This window comes from Lutjanus erythropterus, chromosome 12 (genome assembly GCF_056507025.1).
Source record: "Lutjanus erythropterus isolate fLutEry1 chromosome 12, fLutEry1.hap2, whole genome shotgun sequence".
In the NCBI taxonomy this organism is placed as follows: domain Eukaryota; kingdom Metazoa; phylum Chordata; class Actinopteri; order Lutjaniformes; family Lutjanidae; genus Lutjanus; species Lutjanus erythropterus.
In genome coordinates this window covers 1,344,968-1,366,628 of record NC_139328.1, presented here as the reverse complement: position 1 = coordinate 1,366,628, position 21,661 = coordinate 1,344,968, and the positions used below count along the sequence as shown (strand labels likewise).

Here is a 21,661-nt window from a genome sequence, read left to right as displayed (position 1 = left end):
CATGAGTGTGAGTAGATAATAACTGAACCATCACTTTAATTGACTATGAAGATAATCATTAGTTGCAGCCATTTCCATCAACCATTTCTTGATGGAAACATGGAGAGTCACAAAGATTCTTGTTGGCACATGAAGATACAAAACAAAAATGCCTGTGTGAGTTTTCTGCTCAGAATTAGCTTGATGTGTCAGAGGCAACACTCAAAGATCTTTTACGTAATGTAGCGGCACCAACGCTGTGTCTGTCACACAACATGTGGGCTCGTAGAAAACTGTGCTGTATTCAGAGCTGGACAAGATATTTTTGGGCCAATGAACAGAAACTGTTAGCTGTGATGAACAGCAGGGCTATGACTACATCCTGACACTCCCCCACAGACACACAGCTGAGAGCCTCTGGTAGCAGAGCAGCTACAACACAGGTGCCCACACAGCGACTCTCTCAAAGGGCCAGAATGTGGTTGAAGTGATGGTCAAAGCTGCAGCAGACTCTCTGACCTTCAGCAGAGAGTCTGACGGCAGCTCCACAATCCTCCACATCAGCTCGGGATGCAGCCATGAGGACTCGTACAGTCGCTGCTCCTCTGTTGGACTGTTTAAACTTTATTCTTTGAGGGAGGCTTCTCGCTGAATTTCAGGGTGTAGTTACCCTTTAATGTGAGTCAATGTTGAAAAATTCAGGTCATGGAAACACAGAGCAACACTGCAACTGCATCGTCTGCACTACTTCTGCCAAAGTCAACCAAGAAAAGGTCCAAAATTAGATCGCTGAGTTTTATGTCCAAACCACAGTCCGCCTTTTTTTTCCCATCAGCTGCTGCTGCACCTGTGAGCTGCTGCAGCCTGCAGATGTGTGTGTGTGTGTGTGTGTGTGTGTGTGTGTGTGTGTGTGTGTGTGTGTGTGTGTGTGTGTGTGTGTGTGTAGCAGGGATGCACAATTTGGTTAAAAAAAAAAAAAGTCATATTATGATTATTCTGACTGACAATTAAGATGGTGATACATGATACGATTATTGGAAATGATCAGTTTTGCATTACAATTTTCATGTTAACTGAAAAAATATCTAAATCATGATGATGTGATATTTCTTGGTGTCTGACATGTTTTCTTTCATCTGGAGAAAAATATTTTACTAGACTATACTACAGTTATAATACTGTTTTCACACATTTTTCCTCTCAAAAATTGCAATTTGATTCTGGTTCTGTGATTTGGTTGCTGCACTTCACACTGCACATCATATAGTGATAAAATTGTGATTAACTAACCCTTCACTAAGCCCTGCCTGCAATCAGCAACTGGCCAATTGTAGGTTAGCAACTGTAACTTGGTCTGTCAAGCTAAGTGGTGAACGGATTAAACTCTCTCTTCACCTGCTCTAGCATAAGCTGTAAACGTTAGCATGTCTGGCTAACTAATGCTAGCTGACTAGCTGCAGTAACTTAGATCCCACTGCATCTGCATTTGTTCTGTGGGGGTTTGAGGAGGAGGATGTGGGCTGATGAAGAATCAAAGTGGGTCGATGATGATGCATCTCTCTCTCTGGCTCGCTGTTTCAGGTCTAAGTCGGGTTATCTTTGCTCTTATCCTGGCTCTCTTCCACAATCACAGTTTGGCTGGTCTGGCTGAGCGACCGTCTAAAGGTCCACTGGATCTGAGTCCCTGTGCTTCATTTTCCCACGTTAATGAGTATATTTCTGTCATCGCATACGCAGCTGTTAGCTGTTAGCTAACTTTACATAAACACTTTCACAGGATTTCTGCTTTAAAATATGTCATATAGAAACATTAAAATGTCAGCTGGAGGCTTCTCAGCTGACTCAAGTCGAGTGAGCATTAGCATTCATCAGCCAGCTACACTTATGAAATCCACCGTCATCAGCTAGAAATGAGAATCTGCTTTTGTTTACTTGTCTAAGGAATCACAGACCTCGTGTTTTGACAATTACTCTTACTTAAATCTGCCACCGTTATCACAGCAAAACACATAATTACGAGTGAGTAGTGTCTATTGTACAGATGCTGGAGCAGTGTTAAAGTATGTAATATTTAGGGATAGCCGAGAGGAATTGTTTTACAGTTAAGCCTCATTTGAAGCCACTTCTAATATTCTCCATGTTGAGGTGAGTGCACCTGTGTCACCTCATCAGGTATTAATTACAGTCCTAAATACCACCAATAATCAAGGTCCCTTCTGAAGTGACCATTTGGATCTCTGTATTTTTTATTGCATTTTTTTTTTATGGTTTTTTATTGCAGCTGAACACTTTCTGTGGGTTTAACAGCAGAATTGAGAAGAGTTAACCTGATGGATAAGAGCCCATTTACGCCAACACACAGTCCCAACTGGAGAATTCAGCTGATTATTACAGAGAGAGTTCAGCTCCACCAGCTTCATCAGACCCGCAGGTCTCCATCACCCAATCAGAGCAGAGCTGTGATCAACAGGTGGAACATCACACGCAGAGGTTTATTACAGCTTCATGTTCAACAATGTGCAACACTGCCATGTCTCAAACCGTCAAAATAAAACACCCGAACAGCTACAGGGAACAGATTTTACTTCCCTGTCGTTCCAACTCTCTTAGAGCCCTCAGACATTCATTTTAAAACTGATGAGAGAAGAAATGTGATGGAAAACAGGATCAAACCAGTCTGCATGGTAATATTATCCCCTAACAAATCATTTAACAAATATAAAATCAGAAACATCAGAAATATAAAATAAACACAATTTAACAATCAATTAACTTCACTTTAAAATCTAACAGTGATTTAACAGTGTGTTGCAATAAAAAATGTTTCAATACCAAACTGACGATATCTACCCTGATATTACATAGTTAATTACTTTATTATTTATGTTTTATTTTACAGAAGGACCGCTACTGACTGCTGCATTGGCTTTGTTTTGCACATGATGTCATGGCAGCCTTTTATTTTATTCTAGTTTATTAAGAACTAAATTAAAAAAAGAAAACTTAATTTTATAAGAACAAAAACTGAAGTACGCATCGGATTCATAAATTTTCGCAATAAATATTGTAGTGGACTTTTTAATCATGGTATCATTGTACCATGAGTTTTTTCTATTGTTTCTATAAAGCTGCAATGATTAATCAATTAATCAATGATTAACTGACTATAAAACTAATCTGCAACTATTTTGACAATAATAATAATAATAACAATAATCAGCTTCTTAGATGTGAATATTTTCTGGTTTCTTTACTTCTTTCTGACAGGAAACTGAATTTCTTTGGGTTGTGAACAAAACAAGACATTTGAGGACATCATCTTGGACTTTGGGAAACACTGATTTTCACCATTTTCACCATTTTCTGACATTTTCTGGACGAAACCACCAACTGATTAATTGAGAAAATAATCAGATTAATCAATAATGAAAATAATCCTTAGTTGTTAGTTGCTGTACATGCATATTTTACATGGTAAGTAATCATGTTAAATGTGTGTGAGACCCTTCAGGCCTGATGTGGACAGAGGTGGTTCTAACATGTAGTAATGTTTGTGTGTGTTTTCAGTGTGGACGCGTCCTGAGCTGCAGGAAGGTGACCACCACCAGGAGCAGCAGCAGCAGAGCGGCTGGATTTAGACTGACTGAGCCACAGAGCTGCAGCACTCACTTAATAAGGAGCTGAAAATAGTCCCAACACCGAGGCGCTGTCCTACAAACACACACACACACACACACACACACACACACACACACACACACACACACACACACACACACACACAGCGTGCACCTGAGGCTCTAACACCTTGTCTGTGGGGGGTGATGATGGGAGGGCAGATTATTAGCACTGCAGGGAGACGACACACGAGCACCATGGAGGCTGCTGGTTCAAATCCTCAGAGGCGTCGTCACCGTGTCTCTTTAGACAAATGTCCCCTTCATTTGTCAATCGCTTAACTTTTACTTATACTGTCACTATTTATAATCAGTTAGGATCATTTTGCAGTTACAAATATCAAACATGCAGCTTGCTGGGTCTGAAACGATTGGTCGATAGTTGATTCTATGGCTGCAAGCAACTATTATTTTCACTGTTGATTAATCTACCAATTATTTTTTTCATTTATAAATTAACTGTTTGGTCTATAAAAAGTGTCAGAAAATTGTGAAAAATGTCGATCAAAGTTCAAAATAAAAAGTCATAATGAGATAAATATTCAAATGTATGGGATAAAAAGTCATAATTATGAAACAAAAATACTTTAATTATGAGATAAAAAGTCATATCTCGGACATAAAGTCATGATTATGAAATAAATATTCAAACTTATGGGATAAAAGTTAGAAAATAATAATTATGAGATAAAAAGTCTTGGGCTGCAACTAACGATTATTTCCATTGTGGATTATTATTTTCATTAATCAATTTAGTTGTCTGGTGCATAAAATGTCAGGAAATGGTGAAAAATGTCCATCAAATTTTTTTTCCCAAAGTCGAAGATGACGTCCTCAAATGTTTTGTTTTGTCCACAACTCAAAGATACTCAGTTTACTGTCAGATAGGAGGAAAGAAACCAGAAAATATTCACATTTAAGAAGCTGAAATCAGAGAATTTTGAGTTTTTTCTTTAAAAATGAATTAATAATCAATAAATCTTAAAATCTACTTTTATCAGTATGACAATATTTGAGAGCCTTAACTGTTACAGGACAACAAGCAACTATTGAATCATTCAATTTTTGAATGAAACTGATTGAAAATGATTGAAAATAAACAACAAAAATTTTCTGCACTTTTTTGTTTTCCCTGCTGTATTGAAACTGAACTGTGACCCTAAAACCGAGTGTTGTACCAAACCATGAATGTTGTGGAGGATGACACCCCTGACATTAACTGTCAGTCATGTTAGAAGGCTCGAAGATAATTCTCTCTAACTTTTTGAATATTGAAGGGAGTGTGATCTCTCTCTTTTACAAACCATCTTTGCCGATTTACCAGAAAACATAAAGCACTCTGAAATAATCAAACTCTGATAGATGAACAATGCACCTCCAGCACAGTAGAGCTAAATTCTACTGTTTCACCTGCAGCCGTCCAACATGTCTGCAGCATTACTACCCCGATCTGCCAACAGAGATCAGGCTGAGGGTCAAAGGTCAAAGCATCAAGACGACAGCTGAATACTGTACATTTACAAGGGGAGTTTTTAGGGACAGCAAGGCCGAGGGGGGAATTCAGAGCTGAGAGCAGATCAGAGGCGAGGAGGACGAGGACGCAGCTCACAGAAATGGGATTTTAGAGATGAAATGACGGCCTGGAGGGATCTGATCTTCTGAACAGGAGCTGAAATCACAGCACCGACTCCTGTTTCCACTGTCAGCTGCTCTCTGGGCTTCCTCTGCTGCTTCTCCATCTGACCTGCCAGTTTTAGTCACATGACACACACACAGCGTTCAGACGCTGTGATTGGTTGAGAAGAACAGGAGCATTTGATGTTAAACACAAGGATGTTCAGAGTACTCAGCCACTTTATATATATATGTATATATATATATATATATATATGTATATGTATATATATATATATATATATATGTATATGTATATATATATATATATATATATGTATACACATGTTGAGGTCTAAACCAAACAAAAATGTTTTCTTTCATGTGGAGAACAAGATTTTTAGGTCAGGTCATCTCTGCAGCACTACAGTACCTCATTATAATGCTGATTTCACGTTTTTCCATTTTCAAAAAGTTGTAATGTGGATTTTGCATTTGGTCATACTGTGATTTTGTTGTGATTGTGATCAATTGTGCATCCCTAGTTTATAAATGTTATTATAAGTAAACATGGTAGCAGCAGTTGGATGGAGAACCCACGACACAAACGTGACCATTTTAATTAAAAACTCCAAGACAGAACTGTGTGTTGAATGACAGCAGATTATTTTAATCATTGACTTAATTATTTTCAGATTTAATAATTCATGTTCTGATTAAATCTGATCAGATTTCTTCCTTAATGTGAAAACAGGGTTTGGTGCCTCGTGTCCTGGAAGATTTCAACATCCAGACAAATGGGAAAAATTCCAGCCAAATATGCTCTGTGTTTATTGAGCTTACAAACAATTGATAGGCAAGCTGTATAAAGAATTAAATTATCAATGCATGTAGATTCATAATATTGTTATAAAGTAGAAGACTTCTTTTGCTTATACATTATATTCCAATAATTCCAGTAAGTCCTGACCAGGGATGTCAGTTTCAGTTTGCTTTCTATAACCAATGCACATTAATCAGCAACGAAAAAGTTAGAGGTATGTTAAAGGTCGCTGTACTCTGATGCTCCAACCTCAGTGAGCTTTGAAACGGCGTGGTGTGGTCCATAAAATATCAGAAAATGGTCAAAAGTGGTGCTGGGAAGGGACCCTGAAGTCGGGGATGAATTTGGGGTCAGTCTTATCTCAGGACGACATGACTGGTCACCAATCAACAACATGCAGTCTGATCAGCCGTCACGTGGCAGGACAGCGAGCGAATCACAGCTAAACATGCTGACATTATTAAAGGTCGACCATCAGTCGCCTCAGCAACACAAATTCAAACTTCTTAAACCACCGAACAGACACACACAGAGTCAAAGACACTCAGACTTCTTCTTTAAACACATTTAACTCCACACACAGAGTGAAAAAAATACCAACTCAAAGGTCACGTCCACATCCTGCCATCATACAGCAGGAATGTTTCTCCAGGACAAACATTTCTCTTTCTGGTTCAGAGCCCAGACAACAAATACGAGTATTTATATAATCAGCGTTTATGTTCAACGATACGATTATACTGAACTAATTATCACATAGTTATCTCTGCATTTAAAAAAAGCATGCGTTTACGTTACAAAACTGAAAAATGAATACTTTGGATTCTTATTGATTAAATTGATTTCTTTAGTGTTGAAATCTTGAGTTCTGACAGATTCTGGTGAAAACTGATTAATTCATTCAGGCTTACTGTAACTGTGAACAACAAGTGAGAGGAGAGAAAACAGAAGAAACTGTAGGTCGACTGTGCTCCTTACCAACCAATTGTCATACGGTCATATTTCCCAGCAGTCTGCTATAGAAGCACATTTCTGCCAGTAAAATAACAATAAACCTATGACAAGTCATAATTTTGACATATGAGAAATCCTGACTGCTTATCTCAAAATTCAAACTTTTTATCTCATAATTACAACTTTTTACAGCAGTAACAATCAATCAATTAATCCAACCCACTTCCAAGTTTCAAAGTTTTGGACTTTAAGAAAAAAAAAATGACTGATATTCTTCATAATTTTCTGGCATTTTATGCACCTAACAACTAAAATGATTGATCAAAATAATAATCGAAAAATGAAAATAACTGTTAGTTGCAGCCCAAGACTCTATTTAATAATTCTGACTTTTTTAATCTTATAATTATGACTTTTTATTCCACAAGTTTGACTTTTTATCTCATAATTTTGACTTTTTACCTAACTTTCAACTTTTTATCTCATCATTAAAGATGCACAATATGGATTTTCTTCAGCCGATAGTCGATTATTACTTGCCTCTCATGAGTTATACTAATAAGGTAACCATTAATTTCACATTTTTGTATTTTCAGAAGTTCATAAAACCTGTCCTTTCTGCACAGCTGAGGTTAAGAAAGCCTCAGATATTGTGAGCAAAGATGACTGATTAAATATTCCAAATCTACTGACGTCACTGTTACAACAGAAACAGAGAACAGGTTTGACTGTTCTTAATATGGATTTTTTTTTCCAACTGGCAGAAATAGGCTTCCATAGCTTGAGAACCCTGCATACAGTATAAAATCATAACCACAGCAGCCTGGATGATACAGAAGCATTAAGTCACCAGTTCAAGACGCCCACCTGGCCTGAGATAATGTGTGGAAGGTGAAAAATGCATTTTTCTTTCTCCAGTAATACTGATGATACACAGATTGCAGGGACTGTTATTCACTTTTTGAACAGATCATTATTAGCTTTGTCTGGATGAATAAAGGTTGATAATGTGACTTTTGATAAGAGAAACTTGAAATGCAGATGCTGAGCTTCCAATTTTAATCATTAGTCTCATCGTGTTTAATTAGGAAGGTTTAAAAACACACATGGGTAAACGCTACATCACACACTGCCTGTTAGAACTAGAGTGTGATTATCTGATAATCAGCCTGATCAGCCACCATTAGTAATCAATACAAAGACACAGATTAGACTGTAAAGCACTGATCACAGGAAGCAATACTGACAGCAGGCAAACTCAAACGTTGCCTTATTTAAGTGGTTATATAATGTTTCTGTAGTGGTGACACAACATTAAAGAGACAAATTATCAGTCTAATGAGCCGACTGTCCCTGTGCTCTCCGGCACCAAACTGCCATTAAGGAAAATGAAAAATTAACAGTTTCATACTTGCCCATAAAAATGCATTACTGGAAGATACAAAGACTGCAGTGCTCTGTAATTCAGCATTAATATAATCCATAAAACATACTGTATTTCTGTATTAGCTTAGGACTCTAACCCTTGAGCAGGTCTGGGCAATCTGTTTAATACTGTTTAACACAATTATTTTAAAAAACTTCGATATACGCTTCATTTTTATCACTATATGGCATAGATTTGACTAAATAATTCATCACATGAGACCAAATTCTTCATGTGTCAAGCCAAAACTTAAGCAGCAAACTTTGTGCTTAATTATTTAAATATAACTTCCATATAATCCTTGATTTGTCCATGGATATGAATAAATTATAAAATATTGTTTTCATTATTGGCTAATCTGCCAATTATTTCCTCAAATCAAGTAATCATTTTTGCATCAGTCATAGTTTAAGAATATTAAGATATTATTTAAAAGCCACATTGTCCGGTCCCATCCTGTACGGAATGGGGATCTGACGGAATCTGCGCCAAACTGCCATTAAGAAATAAGACAAATTAACAGTTCCTCACTTGTCTGTACAAAAGCATCACTGAAAGAACACAAAGAGAGCGGTCTGTATAAATCCAGATTGATCTACTTCAATCGGCATTAATATAATCCACACAATATACTGCATTTCTGTACAAAGTCAACTTTTTAATTTGATCGCCAGATTCCACCACCAGCCTCCATTGGCTGGCTCCACTATTTTAGTAGAAGTAGATAGTGGGACTGAGAGGCGAACCATTTCAAAAAGTCGATTTTAGTGAAATTTGTGTAGTTTTTCTGCATCAAATACAAGCCGAATTTATCACCGACTCATCATGCAGGAAATTCACTGTCTACAGTGCGCGTGTGTTAGTATTTGAGGATGTTTTTCTGGTGTTACCTTAGTCGTGACAATACAGATGCAGTCCATCGTTCCGAGCCGGGAGTGAAGCCCGGGAACATCAGCATCTCATCGCGTGCTCTCCCTCCTGCTGAGCGGGCTCGAGCCACACCGTTGGTTTCATTAAGTCTTCATAAATAACGTTAAACACACGCAGACAGACACACACACCGAGCGACAATCTAACGACCAGAGAGTGTGTGCTCACCGGAGAGACACCTCATCCCTCCCCCGGTCCTCCTTCATGCCGGTATCCGGAGCTCGGCGGGAGCAGGACTCACTGAACCCCGCTCCTCCAGACTGAGGGCTGCGTTTAAGAGCGCTGGGAAATCTAAACGCTCTGAAAAGTCTGACACATAATCCTGAGCAGTAACGATCAAAGGAGCTGGAGGTAACTAAGTACAATTACTGTTTAACTGAAACCATCTAATATGTACTGCTGTAATGCTCTTCAAATTCAAGTGCTGAAAAAAGTCAGTAAAAAACAAAATGACATAATGTGTTGGACATACTACGGCAGGACAGAGCGCAGGAAATGCCAGAATAAACATTCTGTTATTTTTATCATCATTTGACAGCTCATCAATTTAATCATCAAGAGTAAATCTGCAGTTTACCCAGTCCTGTTTGCTATTGAATTGGGTTGTTTGTGGACATTCATCTAAAAAACTACTTATTCCAGCAGCAGTGAAGGCAACATTAAAATACCTGTACTTCATGATTGCGTAATTGAATACAGCACCTCTATCAGTTTATACTTTTAAATATTATTAAAAGAACATGTTAAACTAAAGTTTGAGCATTAAGAAAAAGTAAAAAACTGAAAAATTGAAATAAAAAAAACAGAACTTCACACCTTTACCATAACAATATTCAAACTTAAATGTGGTACTTTCAGTTGAATTAAAAACATATTTATACTGTATTCTCATTCTCTTACAAAATGTTTGTGTAGCATTCAAATCGCATAATTTATTAATATTAATTAAAATGTACTTACTAATTCACCAGACTGATTAAGAGAGCTGGAGATGGAGATCAAATAGACCTTTGCGATATTTTTAATACATTATATGACACTCTTACTACAATTCTAAACTTTTCTAATATGGATTTATATCACTATAGGATAGGTTTTTAAAAAAAATAATTCATTACATGAGAGCAAGTTCTTCATGTGACAATCATTTTGTTCATAGCATCAGAATATAGCTTAAAATATCCAACACAAGAGCTTCATGTCATATCCAGAACTCAAAGATTTTCAGTGTAATCTAAAAGAAAAGCAACAAATCCTTCCATCTGACAGGCTGGAAACAGCAGAATGACTCAAAGCACTCACAGAAGTAGTTACCAAATCACTTTCTGTCAATCAACTAATGAATTTATTAATCGTTTCAGCTCTAATCACGACATGATTCCACATGACAATGCCTGTGTCCTCCCAAGAAGCAGCAAGGCGTCCTACATAACGTCAGACCACAAACTCATCACAAATACACGCAAAATGTGAAGGTGCCTGCTGACATCTTCAGCTAAGACGCTGCTTTATTCTAAATTAAACAACTTTAAAACACACTGCCTGCTGGTTATCACATGTATGACTCAACACCAAATGGCCAAAGAGGTGGAGGAGGAGGAGGAGGAGGTGGAGGAGGAGGAAGAGTGAGTGTCGCAGCAGCAGGAGCTGAGGCAGCGTGGGCGGGTGGGAATCACAAGCATGAATATTTTACAGTTCCATGAATGTGTCATGTGGCTGCGCCCCCCCTCCTCATATGTGTCATCATACAGCATGTCATTCCTCCTTATAAAACATTCAGCGCTCCACAGGAAGTGATGTAATCAGTATTTTACACACTGAAACTACCCAGTCTGAAGAAAACCTGGGTGACGTCAATTCACCTGTTTCCACTGTCAGGCCTGGAATCAAATGGAACATCATCAGGACCACTTGACGGTTTTGGTTTATTTCCTTATTTCTCTTTAAACATTTCAATGGTTGTTAAAATCATCTGTTTTTCTGCCAAATTATTAGAGGTGCGGAAATTCTGAATTTCTAAGATGGCATCGATGTAGTGACATGACATAGACATAAAATTACAGTCTTCTAACACTGATTGTTGACTTTCCAGCTCATCTGGATAATAAACTTGTAAACTTTGCAAGTTAAATGTTTATTGGATTGAGGGCAAACATTAGACGGATGCAAAGATGCTCTGGCTGCTGTTACTTTTATATGTTGGGACAAATGATAAAACACACTCCTGGACATCTGGGCACATTTCAGACTTTAGAAACTTATCTGTAGGTCTGACCTGGGCAAGACGGACGTTTAAACAACAGGTGAGAGTAAACATGTCAGCCATGAGCCGACGTGTGTAACCGTAAAGAATACAACAAGGCCACCTCATTAAGTCCCGCCCTCCAGTAACAGATGAGGAAGCTTGGTAACTCATTCAAATTCTCCTTTCCTGTGAAACATCACATCTTAAGTTGGCAAAAGGCTAGCTAACTAGCTTGTTAACAATTGATGTACAACCCCAAAATAACTTGCATAAACATTGTGTAAAACATAAATAAAAACAGAATACAATGATTTGTAAAAACTTTGAGTCTTTCAGTCGTCTGTTGCTCCTGAACAGACTTTTTTAATAATGTGTTGCAGGTTCAGAATAAGTGTTTATTTGCAAAAAACAATAAAGTTAATCAGTTTGAACATTATATATTAGCGTTTGCAAATCTTTGCATTCTGCTTTTATTCATATTCTACACTACATCCCAACTATTTTGCAATTGCTGCTGTACATTAGCTAGTTTGCTAGCATTTTACTAACAGAAGCTAACTTAATAAGTGACTATATAATATAAATGTATATGTCACTTTTACAGCTCCCACAGAAACATCTTTTACGCATGTTAACAATTTGGTTCTCTTTTCAACATGGCACATACAGGAAACAGAAAAAAGAGAAAGTTGACAGAGGTCGTAACCCTGCCCATCTGTTATTGGAGTGCAGAGCAAAAAGGGGCGGGACTTACGCAGGGTCAATTGAGGTGATGCTGTCAACTTTGCCATCCAGCTCTGAACAGGGGAAGAAATCTGCCCCGTCTGCAGCAGCTTTCATAGCTGAGGAGGTTCAGACAGGTGCTGCTACCATGAAGCCACTGAACATTCACATCCTCACTAATTATTAAACCGTAGTTTTAAAAGTCTCTGTTTGAGTGTTTGTGTCATCACATGTTCTTCTGAAATTCCAATAACTCAACTCAGGGTATCAGACGGGGATCTGTTTGTGTTTTCAGGTGATTTCTGTTTGTCACAGCTGCAAAGAGACGTTAAAAAAACAGATGTTCTCCATTAATACTTAATCAACTCACCTGATCCAACACTGAACTGAACTGAACTGGACATACTGTCAAAGTGACAATATTGTGACAGGATTAATCAATCGAGAAAATAATCAGCAGATTAATCAACTATGAAAAAAAAGCTGCAGCCCTGGTGTAATATCTATATATTGCTCAGTCCTCTGCCTGACATGAAAATAAACTCTTATAAAGTTTAAATAAATGCACTCAGCTGTTCAAACTTTGTGTAACGTTGAGATGAATCTTTCCAGATGTTACTGTGAGCTGTTTGACTGCTTTCACTTTGGATTTTGATTCCAGCCTGCAGATGTCACAGCTGCTGCAAACACAGCTGGATGATGTTAATTTAATCTTCACAGTGACCATTTGCATATGCACACAGTTAACAGTGATGTCAAGTCATTAAATATTCTGTATAAAGTCAGACTGAGTGGACTGAACAAGACATACAAAAACTTTAACGTCCCTTCAGATCGTCTCCATTTTAACATTCACTTATTTCTGCTTAACAACTTTAAAACATGAACAGATGTGATGATGCCTTTCAAAGCAGAACATGGAAACAAAACAGGAACCTGGACAGTCAAAAGTTTGACTGAAACCTGCACACAAACCAGAACTGAAATCCACACGAACCACCACCATGAAGGTCCTGAACACCAGTACAGCTCCAGTCTCTCTGAGCGAACCCTCCATGTTTACTGCGCCGATGGCGACAGCCACGACCTCGAAACAAACCAGCGCCGTGGGTCCCAGGGTCAGGAGACCGGTTAAGGTCAGTTTTTACTCACATTCAGTTTGGTTAGAGCTAAAAAAATTAGTCACATATATCAGTTAAAGGATCGCAGTGTGTGTTTGTATGAGGGTTGTTTCACTGAATATCAATCATGTTGACTTAAAGGAATAGTTCAAGTTATTTTGAAGTGTGGTTGTATGAGGTGTTCATCCATAGTCAGTGTATTATATATGTAGACCAACCTGTTTAGCATTGCTTCTAATGAAATGTTCTTTTAATCAAACTTATTTTATTGCTTTTATTGTTTTTAGTGTGTGGGCCTTTGCCTCTTTGTTTTTATTTTGTGTGTTTCTTCTTGCCTGCTTTTACTGTCATTTGTTTTTCCGGTTTTTGCTTCTATACTCTAAAGAACTTTGGGCTGCAATTATGTATGAAATGTGCTATATCAATTTAAAAAAAAAAAAGAAAAGAAAAAACAATATCAGTTTAAGTTTACAGTGTATTTAGAATATTTTCACCACTTTACCTTGCTATCAGACAGACTTTTCTGACAAGAAACTTGAGTTTTATAAGCTTATAAGTTTTATAATAACACTCCCTCCAAACCAACCAAACTCCAATGAAAAAATATCATTCATTTTACTTCACAGAACACAGGAGTTGTCTGTCTGCTGCTGCCTCCATCTGTTAGCTTGTTTGTGTTTTTTCTTTGGTGAATCCAAACTAACTCTTCAAATCACTTAAGTCACAATAACACAAACAAATTGACAGATTGGGGCACCAGCAGACAGACAACTCCTGTGTTCTGGGAGGTAAAATTACTGATTTTGCCTATGGAGTTTGGTTGGTTTGGAGAGAGTTATATACTTTTTCCTGTCAGAAAAGTTTGTCTGACAACAAGGTAATGGGGTGAAAACATTCTAAATATAGCGCACACTTAAACCGATGTTGACTTTTTTTCTTTTTTTCATAAGGCAAATTTATTGATACAGCACAGTTGTACACAAAAGTAACTTAAAGTGTTTTACAGAGGACCCAGGGAAAAACCAGAAAAACAAGTGATAAAGGCAAAGGCCCAAAGAATAAAAACAATACAGAAAACAAAGCAATTAAAAACAATCAAAAGCAAACCAGATAAAAGCAATAAAATAGGTTTGATGTAAAGAAAAATGGTTTGGAGAGAGTGATATTTGGCTTATATAACAGTGGTTTCCTGTCAGAAAAGTCTGTCTGACAGCAGGCTAAAGTGGTGAAGGTACCTCGTACAACCACACCTCAAATAATCTGAACTATCCCTTTACTGCGATTTTTCTAAAGTCTCCTCCAAACAGCTAAACCAAATGTAGGATCACGTTCAGCTGTTCGATTCAGCTCTGCTCGAAGTTCACTATCAGCACACAAACAGCAACACTATGTTTCTATGGTCAAGTAGAAAATAAAAATGTGGACAACTAACTGGAAAATCTAAATACTCAGAAGATCAAGTCTGATTGATTGGTTGATTGATTGATTGAAAAGTATGTTGAATGTTTTGGATTCAGTTTGTGGTGTGATATTTTCCCTCAGACAGTGGAACAAACTCTTGGGTGGATCTACGCTCTGTCCGTCCGTCAGCTCTGAGGACAGGAGGTGTACTGTTCAGACCCGACAACATGAACCAAAATGAATGAAGCACAATGAACCATGACCCCTGAAACCAGCACAAACCGCCTCGACATGTCGCTGCGTTTCTCCTCACTTTAGCTGCAACTGGAGTCTTTTATTGGGATTAAAACGTGGAACCAGTGAGGAAATCAAGAGGCAGCTGGACCACGAACGAGGATCAGACACTTTAAACTTAATTCAGTCAAATTAACTCAAATTAACTGCAGAACTACTCTGAGAGAGCGAGGACTGTCTAACAAATCTCAAAGAAACATGAAAATGTTGCAGAAACACCTACAGTGCAATTAAACAATTAATCAACATTTTCTCGATTAATATTAATTATTGAGAGTTGAAAAAACTAACAATTAATCATCCATCATTTGCTTTGCTTGTTAGCATTTTCAACTACTGGTTAAGGAAAATATACAAAATTTAAAGAGAGTTCATCTTGAACTACTAACAATCAATTAATCATTGCTAATTAATAACATGTAAAACATACACTTTTTCATCTTAATTTATTTATTAATAACTTTTATCTATTATCATTTTTGATAAAAGTCATCATTAAATATACTGAAGTCACATCTGAGCAGCTGCTTCTGATTTCTTCTCTGGTTTCACTTTGGTCACATTCAGACTCCACGTTGATGTCCGTGTCAATGAACTACAGCGACACGTTGAGACCGTCTGGACAAACCTGACCCCTGACCCTGGACCCAGAACCCCGCCCTCCCCCCTCTCCGATGGTCCACAGCACATGAGGACTTGATGGGACATGCGGCGAAGGTGGACGACACCGACACCCCCTCCCACCAACAGCAGCAGCAGCAGGCGTCCAATACTTACTTGTCCGTCACAGCCGGGCGAGAGTTTGGCCTGCGCCAACGTGTGCAGGATTTCGTTTAGGAGGGGAGAGTCCTACGAGCGACGATGTGTGTTTACAATCAGAGAAAGAGGAAAGAAAGAGAAGGAGGAGTTCAATGCAAACAAGAAGACACCACGCTCAAACTGGAGATTCTGGGGTTTGTTTTGAGCCTGTTTCAGTGCCAGACGGGTGGAGTTTGTCAAAAAAGCACCGACAGTGAAAACATTAAAATCAACTTGACAACTCCAGTTTGCTTGTTACAAACTCATGTTTACATCTTAGAGTCTTTTTTTTTAAACTGAATCTCAGGTGTTTCTGATTTAAAGTCTCCTCCAACGTTAATGTTAAAGCTGGGTCTCGATTCAGATTTCCCAAATCAATCCGATCAATCAATCAATTCAGTTAGGGATATTTAGGTTACACTATCAATTTTACTTGGACATGAAAAAGATTCTCAGAGAACTAATGCTGTAAATTACAAAAGAAACCTTCTAACCTGGTGCATTATTAAAAATATTCATGTTTTCATTAAGAATTGATCCCAAAGCAATAACATTAACAGACATTTTATTCTGAGACTTTTATTTTGAAATTTGTGAAAACTGCAGGCTCTACCTCTACCTCTATGTATCAATATATCGATGTGGGGATTTTATAAATCAATATCAGACCATGCAAAGGAAAACTGATCCAAAATGGGTTCATGGGTTTTTTCACTTGTGGGTCAGAAATCTTCCTGCCCACAGTAAATTTTTACTTGCTCCTGTAGAAAGTGTTTCATTTATTAGCAGTTATTAAATTCCAACAATGACTTAAGTTAACTGTCATGTTTAATGTAGGGTTGCAATGTCTATAAAATGCCAACAATAATGAAAAATATCCATCTCAGTTTTTCATTGTCCAAGGTGATGTCTTAAAATGTTTCGTTGTCTAAAACCCAAAGAAAAAAACCCATAAAAATTTACTTTATCTAAATAGATTAATTCTTTTTTACAAGGCAAATTCATAGCTTAATATCCATCAGTTTGGATGAACTGAGCCTTCTGGGACTGAATACAGAAGATGAAGCTCGCTCATCTGGCATTAAAACAGGTAAAACAGTTCACCTTTGAACCCACACCTGACTCAGCTTCCTCATGTTCTTGATGAAGTTGACAAAAAAGTAAAAACAACCTTTTTACTCACAATGAAAATATGCTCCTCCCCATGACGAGAATCACACGGAACACAAACAAAAGAATAAAAAGGCTCAAATATCTGGTTTTAAAGGTGCAACATGTAAGCTACTTGTAGCTGCTGTTAGCTCAGTTAGCCGTGCAGCTAGTGGTCCTGCTTACTCTGCATGTGTTGGGGACACAGAGCACCGGGGGAGTGTTGGCGTTTACTCCACTAGGACAGGAGAACGAGAACCGAGGTTATTTCCAGCGGCTCCGACCATTCCAGGGACAACGAAGACGCAGCAGGAGGGGACACGAAGAACGTCAACAATAAATGGACATCTTTGTCTTAATGTCAAAACTGTTACTTTCTTCCCATTCAGCTGATATATTTAGTTTTCTAACATATTGCACCTTTAATGGGTGACGTGAACCTTTTAAAGGAACAGTCCAACATTTCCAGGTTCTCTTCAGTCAGGTGTGTTTAGCTTAGCACAAATACTGTAAGCAAGTGGAAACTGCTAGCCTAGCTCCTTTAAAAGGACGACTCCTGACCTGTCTGATATGCATCTTGTTAGCGAACAAACTGCATTAAAAACATACAGCATGTGTAGCAGTGAGTTACACACAAACACAAACACACACAAACACACACACGCACTGCAGAACATTTTGCTGCAGAATCAGTGTGGTGCGTTCAGAGTCTGACACTCTGCAGGAACATGCAGTGCTGTCAGCGCTGACAACACCATAAACACAACCTCTGGACACTTTGGATCATGTGAATGAACTGAGATGTGACTGAGTGACGACGCATGAGAATCAGACATTTTCAGAGCAGATCTGTTGTTACGAGGTTGTTTCATGAGAACTCGTTGAATTCAGTTCATCGTATGTAGAATGAGCTGTGAGGATGGTAACAGCAGAACTGAAGGAAAAAAAACTCCCAAAGATGGTTACAGGAACTGATTTCTGTCAGAAACTTGGAAAAACTCAATTTTAATAACTTGAACTGGGAAAAATCATGTGCAGTATTTTCAGACCAGATTAATGTGTTTTATTTATTGTTCTAAACAAAATAATGTCACTTTTAGGTCTGAATCATTTAGAAAAAATATCTAACTGCGATTATTTTGCCTGAAACTGATCATTCATTTAAAAGTTTTGAGATTTGAACATTTCAGAAAGCCATATTGTGTTTTCAACAAAATGTTGATTAATTGTGCAGCTCTAGTCACATTAATCCATTTACACTTTATTAGGTTCTTTATGATGCACAAAATTACTTTCTGCTATCATCATCATGTACAAAAAATAAAAAATAGCAATTAAAATGTTGTTTACTGCCGATAAAACTTTGAATCTTATTGTGAGAAAACTTTGGTGAAAGTCAGAAAGAAGTGGGTTTTAAGAACAAATTTATTCTTATTATGTTTGATAAGTAAGGCCCAATCTTATCTTATTAAAAAAAGAACGAGAAGAATTATAATGCTTTAATGTAAATGAATTTTGAGATAAAACTGCTGTATGAGTAAATCTGAACATGAGGATAAATATATAAAATAACATCCTTTCAATAATTCTGTGTTGATCCTCTTTGTTTGTCTGATGATATTACAGCAGACGTCCAGTTCATCAGTTTCATTTGTTGTTCCAGACTCCAGCTGTTTACTGCTGGTTCCTCCACAAACTTCAGCTTTAAAAATCTATTTCATACGGAGACACAAAATGACATTTTCTGGATTATTTTCTGATTCCTGGTGAATCCCATAAACTCTTATGAAAACATGAGATTTCAGAGGAAGTCGCAGCAGATCGATTCGACTGATTTTATCATCTCAAAGTGGAATCTGATCTTTTACTTTATAAAGTTTGTTCCTCTCACGTAATAAAACACATGGCCAAAAGTGTGTGGACAGTGTAGACGTGTCAGTTTAACAGCGACCCGACATCTGACTCATTATGACCAAAAGCTGAAGCTGCTTTACTCAGCAGAAAAGCAAATAGTTTCATTCTGAGGTACTTCAGCTGACTCGCTCTGTTTATGTTAATGAACTACAGCTGACAAAATGAGCTGAAGACAAACATGAACAAGTCCAGCAGACTGAACACAGGTTTTAAAATAATTAAATGAAGAAATACTTGTAGAACTTTTTGTCTAATGTGTTTTCATGCCGTTAATTACTTTTTCTCCATCATACTTCACTGGTTCAGTAGAAAAATCCATAAATCTCTTGTCAGAATTATGAGTCAGTCTTCTTGTTACTATTAAATGTCTCCGAACTCTTTAGGATTTAATAGTCTGATTTTTTCAAAAAGCATTTAACTGCTGATTATTAACTGATTTTCCTCATGTATTACTGTCCATGTTTTATATATTTTACTCATTGTGATGCATTTCTCAGGAGTCGGTACAGTACAAACTAATATCCCTCTCACACACACACACACACACACACACACACACACACACACACACCTCAGTACGCTAACACACTCCCTCACACATCACATACTCACATTTCCTGCCTTTAAATTGATATAATCATCACTGGTGTTTGTTATTGTTGCCATCCAACATATTTTGTTACAGTCATTTTGCCATCACTTTAAATTCTTAAAAAGTTTATGAACATTTTATTTAGGTGGAGGCTTCGAATAAGTCCTCTGGGTTTTCTGCTTCTCTCTCCACTGTGTATCGTTTGTCATCTTTGCATTTTCTGTGTTTGAATTGTGCAAAATAAAACTATAAAGTATAAACTCAGAGAACTCATCAGCTGCAGAGACGATGGAGGCAGCGGCAGTGACACTCGCTGTCTGAAAGCACCTGACGTCTTTTAAATGTGTCGAATCACACCGAAGCTTGTTTGACTTAGATTCTGCCTATCTGAACCACAAGGGTAGGAAAAAAAAGGAAACATCCACCCATATATAACCCGGTCACATGATTTAACCCCAGTTCAACACATCGTCTGGATGCCACAGAAACAAAAATACACCTGAGTGGAAAAAGCAGAGCGTGCAGCAAACATGACGAGGCAGAAAACCAACAGAAACACGAGCAGAAAGATGACGCAGCAGGTTCAACACCTCTGATGTGACAGATGATCATTATGGAGGCTCGTCTCCGCCTCTCCGGCACAATGATGATCATGATACCGAACACTAGAAAAGTTTAAATATGACACATCAGAAGCAAACAAACACCATGTTGTGTTCAGCGCTCCAGAAGCAGTTTGTATCAAACGCACTGTGGTGGTGAAAACAAACGCACCTTCAGTCGTCGTCCTGTGATGTTTGGAAAGCTGTGATCTATTTTTAGCATTCTCTATTTTTACTGTTCCTGTTCAGAAACATGCCAGAGAACACAGTTTACACCGACTTTTCCTGACTTTACTTCCTGTCCACGCATCAGTCGCCATCATTAAACTGACATCTGAGCTGTGATTGGTTCCTGACAGGAGGGACGGGCCTGTTCTTACCTCGATGCTGGTGCTAAGGCTGGGCAGAGTGTCCGAGGTCACCGTTGTGCTTTGAAGGCTGGAGAAATCCCACAGGTTGACGGGCGCCATGGGGTCCGCCGCCTTGGGAGACTCCACCCATCTCTGACTGTCCAATAAGGTCACTTCATAAAATTCCTGGATATCTGAGGGGACAGAGGACAACACACACTTTTTTTTAATCACAGCAGAAACATCTGACAATGAATTCACAGGATTTTTAATGATATTCAAGGTGGCGTTTGCTGAAATTAAGCACCACAGAGAAAAAGAAAGATGTTAATTTTATTAATATTATATTATTATATTATATTAATATTTTTTAAAGCAGAAGCACAGACATAAAACACAGAATATAAAATGCATAAATCAGTCCGACTCAGCAAAACAATAAAACACATGCAGGTTTTCTTTCGTAGTTTTCTCTGATAAAAAGTGAGATCAGAAACATCGTTCAGCTTCTTCAATGTGAATATCTTCTGGTTTCTTTACTTCTCTTTGACAGTAAACTGAACATCTTTGAGTTTTGGACAAACTCAGACTCTTTTTAATTCTTTTTTATTTCAGAACTTTTGCCGACCTATAATCTTTACCTGAGATGATTTACTAATATTATTACTATAAATATGAAACTGACTGAAGGAAAGGGCTCATAATTTGCAACCTTGATCTTAAAATAAGTGATCAACTGGTTATGAATTAGTTAAAATGTTTGTTCCATTTATCCGTAGTGTCTAAAATATTACTTAAACATGTAAAATAAACATGTAAAATGAAATGAAATTCATTTTTGGGGTCAGAAAATACTCATTTGTGTCTGTTAAACTGAGCACATCAAGTTTCTCCTCTCAGGACAATCAGCTCTGATTGATTGATAATGTGATTGATATGATGAGTCTGTCCCTGCAGTTCAGACTGCAGCCTGCCTGTGTGTGAGGACAATATTATAAAAAGCCTGCAGCCCAGTGGTCACATCCAACATGCTATTTTATTTTTGGAGGAGGGCTTACAGACAGCCGAG

The 21,661-nt window shown here is 37.8% G+C and overlaps 1 protein-coding gene across 14 annotated transcripts in view; it reads right to left on the bottom strand.

The window, feature by feature from the left end:
- The window catches only part of dlg1b (discs large MAGUK scaffold protein 1b), a 130,808-nt gene that overhangs the window by 89,511 nt on the left and 19,636 nt on the right, over positions 1-21,661 (bottom strand). For 13 of the 14 annotated variants that reach the window (XM_084731922.1, XM_084731923.1, XM_084731927.1 and 10 more), the window contains exon 3: positions 20,623-20,786. In XM_084731922.1, the coding sequence (XP_084588048.1) occupies positions 20,623-20,786 (164 nt within the window). Of the gene's footprint in view, positions 1-9,363; positions 9,598-20,622; positions 20,787-21,661 lie in introns of those variants that run through there. The other variant, XM_084731933.1, reaches the window with a different exon arrangement.